The sequence below is a fragment of the Ictidomys tridecemlineatus genome, chromosome 2 (assembly GCF_052094955.1).
Source record: "Ictidomys tridecemlineatus isolate mIctTri1 chromosome 2, mIctTri1.hap1, whole genome shotgun sequence".
NCBI lineage: Eukaryota > Metazoa > Chordata > Mammalia > Rodentia > Sciuridae > Ictidomys > Ictidomys tridecemlineatus.
This window is the reverse complement of record NC_135478.1, coordinates 177,797,358-177,811,837: the sequence shown is the minus strand read 5'-3', so window position 1 is coordinate 177,811,837 and position 14,480 is coordinate 177,797,358. Positions and strand designations below refer to the sequence as shown.

The 14,480-nt window shown below is 34.0% G+C and overlaps 1 protein-coding gene across 2 annotated transcripts in view; it reads right to left on the bottom strand.

Annotated features, from left to right (window-relative positions):
- Positions 1 to 1,435: 1,435 nt before the first annotated feature.
- Positions 1,436 to 14,480, bottom strand: part of LOC101977061 (B cell receptor associated protein 29) — a 41,721-nt gene continuing 28,676 nt past the window's right edge. For both annotated transcript variants that reach the window (XM_005319446.5, XM_013356045.4), the window contains exons 7-8: positions 7,445 to 7,545; positions 1,436 to 4,239 (exon numbers count right to left, since the gene is read on the bottom strand). In XM_005319446.5, coding sequence (XP_005319503.1) covers positions 4,204 to 4,239; positions 7,445 to 7,545 — 137 coding nt within the window. In that variant the 3' untranslated portion in view covers positions 1,436 to 4,203. The remainder of the gene's footprint in view (positions 4,240 to 7,444; positions 7,546 to 14,480) is intronic.

The following is a 14,480-nucleotide window of genomic DNA, read 5'->3' as shown; positions in this document are numbered from 1 at the left end:
ATATCACTCTAATCACTGCCTCTGTGGTCATACTGCCACTTCCTTTAATGCTTGGTGGTATCTTCCTTTATTGCTCTAATAAGGATAATTGTGATTATAGTTAGGACTTAGCCAGTTCTCAGATTATATAACCTCTCCATCTCAAGAGCCTTCATTTAATCACATATTTTATCTTCTGCCATAGAAGAAAATACTTCCAGCATCCAGGGATTAAGACATGGGTATTTCCTGGGAGGCTGGAATTCAGTCTGTCACACACAGTTCCTTAAGTATTTGAAATCACTTTTGGCTAGAGAAAGAGGGACTGAAAGTCACATGTTTCTTTATAGATCAAAGTGGAAAGCAACACTGTGAGACAATAATAAATAAAATGCTCTTCAGTAAACAAACAGAAAAATCTTAAGAAAAATAAAATTTCATAAGTGGATTTTCTTTTTTTTTTTTTAACTTGTATTTCTTTTTTTTTTTTTTTTTTTTTTAGAGAGTGAGAGAGGGGGGAGAGAGAGAGAGAGAGAGAGAGAATTTTTAATATCTATTTTTTTTAGTTCTCGGCGGACACAACATCTTTGTTGGTATGTGGTGCTGAGGATCGAACCCGGGCCTCACGCATGCCAGGCGAGCGCGCTACCGCTTGAGCCACATCCCCAGCCCCTCATAAGTGGATTTTCAAGATTTCTAGGAAACAGGCTGAGAGATTTTAAAAAATACAGGCATGCTTCATAGACTTTAGACAGTCATTCTAGACTAGACACTAAAAAGCCAATGCTTGAAAGAATTTCTATATTTATACATTTGGTAATGGACACTCAAATGCATGATACATCACATGTCTGGAGGGCTTGGCTGGGCCATTCAGTTGTGGTGGTACCCAGATTAGAGAGACACTGAGAAGGCAGTAGACACCAAAAAGAAAATGAGAAGGCAGAACTAGGTTAATCCACAGAGGCAGAGCAAGATAACAGGCACAAATAGCTTGGCAGCTGTGGTTGGAAGCTCTAGATTGGGGTTCAGGGACAAGACTTTGTCACTGGAAAGGGATCCTAGTTCCCAACATAGTGTAATAAGTAACTAGGAGAGGAATTTAGGCCTTAGGGAACAAGTGATTGGGCTGGGGACTTAGTTCAATGGCAGGGAACTTGCCTAATATATGTGAGGTCTTAGGTTTGAGCCCTAGCACTGCAAAGAAAAAAAAAGGAACAAGGAAATTACAAGTATTGGAGTTCAACACTGAGCTGTATAAGCAACAAAGATGACTTTTGTGGAATTATAGAATGCTCAGCTAGAAGATAAGTGCTACTTCCTAGAGACCAAAAACTCAGGCAGATGTTTAAGTAGGAAGTCTGACAAACCTATGTAATTCTGATGGAAAAAGGGAAAAATAACAGTCCTGTGTATGAATTTATAAATGCCGTTCAAGACATAAAGAAGTCATTACTGATAATGAGAAGAAAAACAATTTAATATGCAGTGTAACTAAATTCATGTAATACATATTTCCTCACATGATAGAAATTGCTAAGTACCTAAAGAGAGTTAGGAAGAACTAACAAATACGATGTGTGAGACAGTTTGGTACAGTGGTAAAGCATACAGATTCTGTAGCCAGACTCCCTGGTTCAAACACTGGCAAAACATGGCAATGTTTTCAATTTAGCAAATTACAGCCAGCTGTGAATTAATATCTAGGGAAACTAGATACATGAATTCTAGACTCAAATCCTTACCCTCAAATCCTTTCCTTGGGAAAAAGGATCAAACTTTCAAAGTCTCTAGTTGAAGATCTGCAAAATTGAGTGTTGAGGTTTAAGATCCCCTATATGTAAACATTAAAAAGTTTTGCAAATCCTCATGCTTGTCAAAAAGTACCCAGACTCCTTACTATACAGTTTGAACAACTTTGAGAATCACTGTGTAATCTTAGTTTGTATAGCAATCCTTATCAAATTTTATTATTCCCATTTTGGAGATGAAAATGGAGGCCTAGCAAATTTGAAAAACTTAAAAATCACATGGCTATATAAATGATGATGTTGGGATTTTGGTTCTTCCAGTTCTAAAGATGTGTATTTTTCTCCATTTTTTGCATGTTATTCTGACTTTAGACTTGATTTTTGTAAAGTAGGCCAAGATCACACACATTCAATATCTATGTATTTACCCATATAGATCTCACTTTGATATTTCTATGTCTCTACTTTGAGCTGTCATTTGTTCATTTCTCTCCTATTTCAGCACTCCCTTTCCTTGTTATTTATGGTGTTGTTAGACCATATGGGCTAACTCCTATTTCTTACTTCTGTTAAATGTCTCCTTCATATCTGTTTTCTAGCAGTAACACTTGACTTTTACTTGAAATGATATTATACACCTTACAATAAAAAGTCAAATACACACAAAATTAAAATACACATTAAAATTACAATGAACAACAGCTGGGTGCTATGGTGTACGCGTGTAACCTCAGCAACTTGGGACACTGAGGCAGGAGGACTGCAAATTTGATGCAGCCTGGACAACTTAGTGAGTCCTGTCTAAGATTAAAATTAAAAAGAGTGGGCTAGAGAGTACCTGCTTAGCATGCAAGAAGGCCCTAGGTTCAATCCCAAGTACTAAAACAAAACAAAACAAAATAAAAAAAGAGGATGAGGGCTGGGGATGTGGCTCAAGTGGTAGCATGTTTGCCTGGCATGCGTGCGGCGCTGGGTTCGATCCTCAGCACCACATACAAATAAAATAAATATGTTGTGTCCGCCGAAAACTAAACAATAAATATTTTAAAAAAATCTATCTCTGTTAAAAAAAAGGGAGTATCATGTATATTCAACAGCAAAATAGTTTCCACAAATAGATACTAATTTAAGCTCTTTTTGAGTTAATGGTTATTCATTTGTTTTAAATGTTCATCAAACATTTAAGCAGTTATTTTTCATTTTCTTTTATATTTAGGTCTTTATGAGACAAGGAAATAAATTTTCATGTCTAAACACTGAAACCTAAATCGTTAACTAAATTGTTACTCTTACAATCACTATCTCTAAATGAATATTTGAAAGGAAAGCAGCATTTAATATTTAGCTTCTAGAACACAGAAATGTCTCAGAAACTGTGGACACCAGTGTATGAATATTTGAGGTAATATCTGTGTAATTTGTAGCTCTCACAAACATAAAAACCACTGCTTTTTGGATATGTTATACATTAACTTTTTAAGTCAATAATTCCACATTGTAAAGTAAGTTCAGTCCAATGCTATGATAGTTAATGCAAACAGTTGTAATCTCTATTAATAGAATGATCTTGAAAAGGTAGAATTTTTTTTTTTTTTGAACCAGGGATTGAACCTAGGGGCACTTAACCACTGAGCCACAATCCCAGCCCTTTTTTATATTTTATTTAGATACAGGGTCTCACTGAGTTGCTTAGGGCCTTGCTAAATTACTGAGATTGACCTTGAACTCACACTCCTCTAGCCTCAGCCTCCAGAGCCGGGATTACAGGCTTGTGCCATGATGCTGAGTGAAAAGGTGGAATTCATAACAATTTTTGTATTACTAACACAAATGTCAATTAAAAAACAGTATGACAGGTGTAAAAGTGCAGTAACAAAAATATATCAATAGTCTTATTTGAATAAACCATAGTAAGATCAAGCTTAAAAAAAAACATTGTCACTGTTTTCACTGTTGTTGGTGACTCTTCTCTATAAATACAGTGGTTAATATTTATCATTTATCCTTATTTAAATTTCCTATGAATAAATTTTCCAATACTGATTACTATTTTCAAACACATCATTATCAGCAACTGATTAAATAGATTATTACTGAAAACTCATCAAAGCTTTCAAGGCTATTAATAGTTTCATGCAACTTTAAAATGTCTAAATTTAGAAGTAACTGGCTAATCAATGAGCCTTTTATTGGTAAGAGCCACCATTGCACCAATGTCTATCAATATGTAAATATGGGTTTTAACATGCTTATATATTTTTTAAAGAGCTGGAATATACTCTTTGTAATATATTTGAAACATTATCAAATATTTTGAAAATTTCACTACTACCTAGTCTATGTGTGGCATTAAAAAACACTATTAGCCAGTCATAGTACATTTTTCTAAATTGAATTTTAAATTTTCTAGTGGCTACCATGATAACAAATTTATTATCTTGACACGGTGTATCAGAATCTTCTTCCATGAAGTTCACAGACCTTTCTTATTGTCTCTTTCTAAACGATTCTATAAGAAAAAAGATAACATAGTAAAGAGAAACAGATTCACAGACAAAAATATCTAAAAAAACTCTTCTGTGTATAACAATTAATTATACAACTAATCATGTGTGAAAAATGAATTAGGAAAGTCTCAAATTATAAAAACTATAAAATTTGAATTTTGCTTGAAAAAACCTTACAGGGCCAAAATAATACCCTTGGATAAGTTCATTTTTTTTCCATTTCTTAATCTATTTTGCTTTTGTTTCACAGGTGACCCAGGAAAACAAAATTTTTTAAATTCCCCTACAGTAAACCCAATTAAGATTTTTGGCAAGGAAAGAATGAAGGGAAGCAAAAACCCAGTTGGAATGGCTTTTATTTTTTGTCTTTCGCAAATTAGAACTGGCTTCACAAATTATGCTTTCCTGATCATGTTATAAAGATGACTATAATATGTCACTTAAAACTGAAGGAAAATGGCAGAGAAATTAACCTTAAGAGATCACTTGAACTAAGAAATCTCTTAAGAGGAACTGTAGAGTATTATTACTTGTACACAAAACTCTTGTTCAGTTTGAGCATTAATGCTTTCAGAGCAACTTAAATAACATTAACAATCAAAAAGACGATGGGATTAGAGGAGGTATCTTGAATAATAACATACCACTTTTATACAGTTATTTATACCTAACTATTTTAGATAAAAAATCACAGCTTTAATGGAACTATTAAGGACAAGTCCTTTAAGCAAATGGTGATTTTTCCAAAATGAAATTTAAAAACTGTCAAGTGCTAATGGGTTTGTGCTGCCAAAAATCCCTAATCAGTTCTTTTTCTTTTCTAAGAAGAAAGGGCAAATAAGGAAAGTAAAGATTACATATTTTGAAGGAACTGTATTCTAATATTTACTTAGTGCCTATATAAGGGACAGGAACCAGATGGGAAAATCCAAATGAATTTAAAAGATGCAAAATGAGATTTGACTGTGGAAAAGAAACCAGGTTTCCCAAAATTTTTATTTTGTTTCTTTAATATTTTAATTATCCTTTATATTATGCTTGTTTCATTTGAACACCTCAATTATATAAAATTAAGAAACGCATAAGTTTTCCAGAGAATCTTGGAATATAATTCAATTACTAAGGTTGTTTTTTGACAACAGAAAATATTCATGAGGTTAAACTCATAAGGTATAGTTCTTATTTAAGTAATGGAGTTAGTTGAGGTACATGGATGTCTGATAATTCACCTGAGGGTTATAGAAGCTGGGATTTTTTTCCCAACCCTTTGAACAGAGATATTTATTAATGGGAGCTGGTTTCACATGTGATGAGAATAATTGTACCAAATATTGAGGTAAGGCACTTCAAGGATTAGCAACAGCAAAAATCCACCACTACTCCTTGGGCTGAAGAGACAAAGGAGGTTATGGTTAAAGGGCTCAAGACTGAGGGCCAGCAGGTAGAACTGGAACTATTGCCCAGTGGGGAACTAGAACCATGTAGGGAGGGAATTAGAGCCATGAAGGAGATGATACCCAAAGGAAGTGGGTAGGGGGAGGAGTTCTTGGTTTTCTTTTTCCTCTTGCTTTTAGCCTGGGAAATTATCTCTCTGAGACATGGAGTAGAGCAGCAATGGGAAGAGAATGGATCAAGAACACATAGTCTAATCAATGACCAGCAAAGGCCAAAGAACCTGGTTAATAATGAAAGTTCCAGAGAAAGATTTTCTGACTTTGAATCCCAACATTAAATCTATCACCTTCTCGTTTACTTTGGGTGAATTATATAACACTTCTGGTTCTTGTTTGTCCAAAAAATGTGGATATTAATATATTTTAACTTACTGAGTTGCCATGGGGGAGTAAGCATATATGAAGCCAAGTGTTATGTCTATTGCACATTCTCAGTAAATGTAATCTATTAAGAATTTTAAAAAATGAGATACAAGTAGAAATTAGATTAAGGCCTAAAGATGCTATCAAACAAGGCCCAACTCCCAGCCTGGTACTTGGTATATATAGGAAGGGGTCCTTTTTAAAAAAAATGGATATTAACTATTTTTGGGGGAAAGAATTACTCAGAAAAGCTTTCTACATATTTTGCCAAGAATATAGAAGTTCCAAGCTGAAGGTAGTTTTTTTTTTTGGTGGGGGGGCACGGGGTGGGAAGGGAGGTGGACAGGTTGGGGAAATCTTACTGTTATATATTCTTTAGGGATTAAGAGAGTTGCCCTTTGCTATTGCTGTTACTACAATGGAGACATTGAACAATGAATGCTGTTTATAAGAAATTGAGGGTATGTCCTATTTTTCTTTTCTCCATTCAATGGTTTAAGCATTTTTCAGACCATGGTCAAGTCCACAGATATTGAAATATCCTGGTTGAGGACACCTTGAATTCACAGGAGGAAAAAAAAATGTAGGTACAAGGCCTTTGAAATGAATTCTCCACTTCCCATGGTGGATCTTGATTTCATGGAGTAATTCTTATCATGCCCTGAGGAGGTAAGCAATTTCACAAACTGTACAATACTGTGGGGAAGGGCAGTCTTGATGGAAATCTAACTGTCTACTCCAAACCTATTTGAACTGAGCCCTTAGTGTCCTGGGACTGGGACACATAGGATATCTACCCTTCTCTAGGCTGCCCAGTCTTCTTATTGTTCTTATCAAAATAGGCTAGTTGAATCAAACATGCAAACCAACTGGGAATGCCGGATTACAAATATGCTTTGGAATGCTTCTTAACTAACCCAAGACCAAAGTGTATGGTTGAGAATAAGACATTCTTCAATAAAAAGAAAGTGAATCTCAGAGAGATATATTATAATCTCCAAAAATCAAAAAGCTAATATAATACTAAGGTATTCTAGGTATTATTTTATATATATATAAATATATATATATATATAAAATGGAGACATTGAATATATATATATATATATATATATATATATGTCATATATATATGACAATGCTGAATTTTTTTTTGCCTCAATTCTTTCACCTAACATTTCATCCAAATTGAGATATTAAGTTACATGTCAACATTCTTTATGTGATGACTACCTTGTATTTTGCTGCAATGTCCTAATCTTCACCCTCTAGGTAAATCTGCCTTCTTCAATCATTTAATAAAGCCAGGATTAAGTATCTCATTTTAAATTTAGAAGGACAAATATTGATTACCATTTCAAAAAATTTAGGTGAAGTGTATGTTACCCACCTGAAGTTCTGAGTGCTCTTTCAGAAGTCGATCATATTCTTTTGAAAGTCTCTCTGACTGTGTCTTCATTGTCATCACATCACTCTGTGCCTTATAAAGGGCTAGAAAATATCAAATAGAATTTTATTTTAAAAGAATTTGAAATTTACAGAAGAGCTGCAAGACTTATATAGAGAATTTGTATAGTCTTTACTTAAATTTACCAATTGTTAATGTTGTACTACATAGGTTATCATTTTCTCTCTTTCTCTTTTTTTTTTTTTTTTGATGGTAGTGGGAATTGAATCCAGGGGTGCTTTACTACTAAGCCACAACCCAAGTATTTTTTTTTTTTTTGAGCTACGGTCTTGCTACTATGCTGAGGCTGGCTTCAAACTTGAGATCCTCCTGCCTCAGTCAGGATCCCAAGTCTCTGGGATTATAGGTATGCACCATCATACCAGGTGAGCACACTGTCACACATGATTATTTTCTTCAATCACTTGACAGTAAATTGCAGACATCATGCCTCTTTACTCTTTAAAATTTTACTGTGTATTTCCTTAGAATATTCTCTAACATAATCATAGTATAGTTACTAAATTTAGGAAATTTAACATCAATGCAATACCTTTAATTTACCACCCATATTCTGGCAACTATCCCAATTATCCCAAGTACGCCCCTTTTGGCTTTTTATTTTCTTCCTATTTCTAGTCCAGGATAGTCTTGGATAACATACTACATTTAGTTGTTGGGTGTCTTTAGTTTTATTTATTCTGGAATAGTTCCTCAATCTTCCTCCAGCCCTTCTATCTCCATCTTTTGTGACACTGGCATTTTAAAGAATATAGCCCACTTTTGGGAGCTCAGTGGTACAGTGTTTGCCTGGCATGCATGAGGCCCTTGGATCAATCCCAGTACTGTTTTTTAAAAAAAGAGTGAGTTTTAAAATAGAACAGTTCATTTTGGCTTGGTTTTAAAATAGAACATTCATTTTGGTTTGGTTTTGACTGACTTTTCTCATGATTAAGTTCAGGTCATGCATCCCACTTACTTATGAACATAAGAAATGTTTAATTTATTAGGATATTTAGAGGCTTATCACATCTAAAGATCCTTTGTCCCTCACTGCTTTTTTCATTTTAAAGTTGATACTTTCCCCCTTGTAACTAAAGCAGCAATATATGGGAAGATAATTTCAATAATGTAAACATATTGCTCCTCTTAAAACATCTCCCCTATATCCCACTGATAATTCTTGCCTAAATCAATCCTCATTATGTCAGTTGCAAAATGGTGATTTTACCTACTTCACCATCCCATGCACATTAATGTCAGTATTCTACTGTAAGGAAGAATCTTTTTTTTTGCTCTCCACCCATTTATTTGTCAATTCCATCCATCTGTATGAACTTGTAGCTTTATATTTTTTCAATGACTTACAATTCATTTCTATATTTAATTATTTTGATGCTCAAACTTCCCTAGAATTTTTCAGTGTGAACTTCTTCATGCTGGCTCCTAGTTCCATTGACATGTCTCCACTCAATTTATTTATTTAGATTATTTGGTTACTTTCTGGCACAACATGTCTAAGGCTCTCCTAAATCTTCCCTACCTCAGCATTATAGAAGAAGTATCAGAAGGGTCTGCTTCCAAAAACATGGATAGAAAAACTATTTTATCATTCTTGCTAAGGGATGGACAACTATATATCACAAAGTTAAAAGTATGGGGTATATAATTAATGCTTAAAAGGTTTTAACTGAAGATAGTCACACACAAAATGGCTATATATTGGCCTCTGTTGACCAAGAAACTACAGTTATAAGTCATCACATTAAAGTCCTTAGAAAAAACAAAACAAAACAAAGCAAAAAAACCAAATATATAATAACACAGTTTGGAGAAGAAGATAATGAGCAAAACATACAGAAAGGAAGAGTAGCCTAAATAGGCAATTAACAAATTAAAATTGACATACTTGAAATTTTCTCTTAATGTTTTTAGAAATTAGTTTTCTAAAATCTGGGAATACTGAACAAGTTCTCTGTATAATACTGTATAAGTAGTCTTTGGAAGTTCTGCATTTGTTAATCTCTTAGGGTAAGAGTTTTAGGGAAGAATGTGGGATTTATAAGTTTAAAATTACTTTATTGTCACAATGAAATTGTCTTATTATAAACAATCTAAATGCTTTCTTGAGAAATCATTTTGTGGACATTTTTACATAAACATATAAGCCATTATCAATTAAAATGCTTTATGTCTTAGTACTTTGTTAGTTGTCAATATGGAAGTAATTACCTATGCACAGCTAGGGTGTGGCTTTAAATGCAGCCAGTACAATTAAGGAAGAACTGAATTTAAATTTTATTTTTCATTAAATTTCAATTTAAATAGCCAAATGTGCCTAGTGGCTAGCCATATTAAATAGCACAACTTCATAATTTCTTTTTTATTCTTTTATAAAGTCACAATTCCAAATTAGGTATTAAAACTGATTTTGACAAACTTAATGTAATATTACTTGGTAAAGATAGACAGATTTTTTTGGTGGTAGTTAGATTTCATTACAATCACAGCTACAATATAGAGTTACATATTAATTTTCAATTTGTATTCTATCAGAAAGGCATTTCCAGAGGCTACCTGAAAATAAGAAACATGGGGTAGGGAGGGGGAGCATGGGAAGAATAGATGAATTCTAGATAGGGAAGAGGGGTGGGAGGGAAAGGGAGGGGGCAGGAGATTAGCAAAGATGGTGGAATGTGATGGACATCATTATCTAAAGTACATGTATGAAGACACGAATTGGGTGTCAACATACTTTATATACAAATAGAGATATGAAAAATTGTGGTATATATGTGTAATAAGAATTGTAATGCAAAAAACCACAAAGTATATGTATAAAGACATGAAATGGCATGAATATACTTAGATACAAAGATATGAAAAATTATGCTCTATATGTGTAATAAAAATTGCAATGCATTTTGCTGTTATTTAAAAAAAATAAAATAAGAAATATGGTTGGTGTTATCTTTAGGACTTAATAAAAATGCTTAAGAGCCCATATTTCTGGTATTTAAAAAGCAAAGTAGATTTCACAATCTAATAATGCCTGACTAGCCTTCGTAGGTTTTAAGGATGCTGATGTAACAATCTAAATGTTTCTTTGCTCCTAAAAGTCATATGTGAAACTTAACCACAATGTCATGGTATGAAGAGGTGGGCTGGGAAGTGATTAGGTCATGAAGGTGAAGCCCTCATGAATAAGATTAGTGCCTAAAGGTCACAGAGAGCAGTCGACTCTCTTCCCTCATTTGAAGACAGGTGAGAGGACTCCATTTATAAACCAAAAAACAGAAACTCACTAGACACTGAATCTGTACTGCCTCGATCTTGAACTTCCCAGCCCACAGAACTATTCGAAAGAAATTTAAGTTGTTTGTCAGCTAATATGGGTCTTTGTTATAGCATTCAAACAGACTAAGACAGTTGGTCAGGAGCTTGCATTGAACAGGGGGTTTGTTCTTAATGTTAAAAATAATTTAAATTTCTGACAAGAATAAATTACTTAGGAAATTTAAGACATCTAAGAAGCTATAATCTACTCAAGAGTTTCCTCAGGTTATTACTGGTATAAAGCTATAATAAAACAACAATGTGTAAATGTTTCTCTGCCACGTCAAGCCAAGGTATGAACTGTTTTTGTTTTTGTGTTTCAGTGGATATCAATAAGCTTAATGATTACTCTCCTACTGAATTCACTCCAATTAGGGAAGATTATTACTGTCTATAAGCCTCTTGGACTGTTTCCTAGTTCTTTTCTACCTCTAATTTTATAAAAATTACAATATTGTGTTTTGGATGCTTTCCACCTCCTTCTGGAACTGCATCTGTAACTAAGGGATTATATAAACTTGTCATCTGACATGTGAGTATGCTTGTTTTATTTTGAGCCATATTATTTTGGAAACAGCATATATAGGAAAAACATAATTGGATAAGGAGGTTTGAGGTGACAAATCTAAACTGCTGTTTCAATTTTTGTTTCTGCAAAAATGGATTGCTATCACTTGCCAGTAGCTTTGCAGAAATGCTGAGGTATTTCATGAGAATCTGGCAGATTGAACTAGAGACTAGGTTTGGAGTCACTAGGAACTTAAGGCACATACATCATTTATTAATATAGAAAATAATCACAGTAAATATTACAGTGATGTATATTAAGCCAATATTTCGTGCAAAATGACATATAAACAGGTCAAAAATATATGTGGTCTTTCCAAGTGCTAAACTACTACATTTATGAGGCTACTGGCACAGTGGGAGGAGCTAGTGATACTAACCTACTGTGTAAATGTATTATATTAATATGATTTCTACCAGAGATAACAGAGACAGTTAAGTCTTGCCAGGAAATGAAAGAGAATAATTTTTAGAGGCATTGGCATGGTATATAAAGTTGGGCTACTATACAATAGCTGAAAGGATTGAGCCAGAGGAAAACATATCTTATTTGAAAATTTTCCATATGTCTAATGTTGTTTTCTTTTCACTTAATTTGGTTCTGTTTTTGAGAACTCAAGAGTGCAATACATTGGAGTTATCCAGTAGTTAGGCTTTGTATGTACTATTCTTTTGCCCTTTATCTATTATTGTACATTAAACCACTGTAATGCTTCCAAGATGCTTAGAAAATAGACACACAAACTTTTGTTCACTAAAGAACATAAACTGTAACTTTAATTATATTAATTTATATATATGCCTATAGTGTCAGATCCATGTATATAAGGTCTATGTTTTATTAACCATTTCATTGATTACCTACTGTCTCTCTTTTGATACTGGGGATTGAATCCAGGGCTTTGCATGTGCTGATAGGCAAGCACTCTACCACTGAGCTACATTCCCAACCCTTTCTAAAACTTATTTTGAGACAGGGTCTTGCTAAGTTGCCAAGGTCGGCTTTGAACTTGAGATCCTCCTGCCTCCCCAGTAGCTGGGGTTACCATGCCCAGTTGGTATTTAGTTCCCTCTTTTTTGGAGGGGAGGGGGAATATCAGGGGCTGAACTCAGGGGCACTCAACCACTGAGCCATATCCCCAGTCCTTTTTTGTATTTTATTAGAGACAGGGTTTCATTGAGTTGCTTAGGGTCTCGGTAAGTTCCTGAGGCTGGCTTTGAATTTGGGATCCTCCTGATTTAGCCTCCCTAGCTGCTGGGATCACAGGCATGTGCCAGAACCCAGCTCAGATCTCTTAATCTCACATTCATCTGCTAATTAGGTTTGTTGATTGTATTTTATTTATATCCACTCCACCTCTGTACATTCTTTTCATCTCTAACTTAGATTTCTCAATCTAAGATTCCTCACCTAGTTGTTCAGCTCCTCTAATTCACTGTCACAATGCTGACAAAGTGATTGCTCTCATGCTTAACAACCACCCTGCAATAGTGTCTCCAAAATGTTAACATATAAACATGACTGACATATGAGGTGATTCAAGATAATTCTTATGCCTGCTGTTCAACTTTCTGCCTTATTTTATGCTGCAGTTGCAATGGGCTTCTTATAGTACCTTCAAAATGCCATACTCATTCAGTTATGTGCTGCTCATTTGGTTAAAACATCTGTCCATCTCCCTTTATCTCCCTGCTTCACTCATTCTCTCACATTTCATGTGGCTCATTAACATCATCCTTCAAAACACTGAGGAATTGTCTTGTTCTCCACTGTGGGCTTCAAATGCATCTCAAGCTTACCATCATCACAGCACTTGTCATGCTGAAGGACAACTATGCCCTCACTAGACGAGGGACTATTACTCAAGAAACAGAGCTGTAACTTGTGTCTCTCTCTGAACATGCAGCACACTGCCTACCACATGGCAGGTGCTTAAAATATGTTCCCTGAAGGAAAGAAGAAAGTTAAATGTAAAGTGTAAGCTTTAAGGATTTGAAAAATTCTGTGAAATCAGTTCATTTTCTACAGATGGAGATGTCACTTTACTTAAAGGGAATCTTAGTTGCAACAAGATAAAAACAACTATCTCTTCAATCAAAAAACAAAATATTCAACATAGCTGGAGAGCCACAAAATAAACATATGAAATATATATTTGATGAAAATATACTCATGTTACAAATATTTCATGCTACTCCAGAATTAAAACAAAATGCAAATAAATAGTATCTCAGAATACAATTCAGTTAATTAAAAAAATCTATAATAATGAAATTCCACAATAATGGGGATATATCCAAGGGACACAAGAGCCAACCAAGAGTCCTCAGTGGTTGAAGTTGGGCAACCTGGGCAACAAAATGGAAGTAATATTAAAGCATAACCCAAAGTTTAAGATAAATATTTATGAGTTCATACTGATGTAAAATAAACAAATGGTAGAGAAATGACATATTTGTGCAGAATAATTCCCAATAATATATACAGATAACTCTGTTCTAAGGAGGTAGAGTATGATTCCCATTTCTTAAGTGTGGACTGTGAACATGACTTCCTTCCAAAGATAGAGGGGGAAAAAGTAACTTTACAGTACAGAAACCTGACAAACATAATTTCTTTCAGGTGATCAAGTTATCATCAATAGTGATAATCATGTTAATAGTATATACTAGAAATAATATGATGAAAATGTCACTTTACCCCTATATTTAAACTGTAGTTATATATTCCAATGATAAGAAAAACAAAAGATAAATCCAATTGAGGCTCATTTTATAAAATAAAAGATCAGTGCTTTTCAAAAATGTCAAGGTTAAGAATAAGAAAAATCTGAAAAACTATTCTTGTCAAAAGGAGCCTAGGGGTGATAGGATTACTAAATATAATATGATATCCTCAGTGAGATCGTAGGATAGAAGAAAGACATTAAGTAAAAACTAAATCTGAATAAATCATGGACTTCAGTCAAAAATATTATGTGAATATTGGTTTAATAATTATATGTATGTACCAGATTAATGTAAGGCATTAATAATGGGAAAACTGGGTGTGGGAAATATGAAAATTCTCTATATT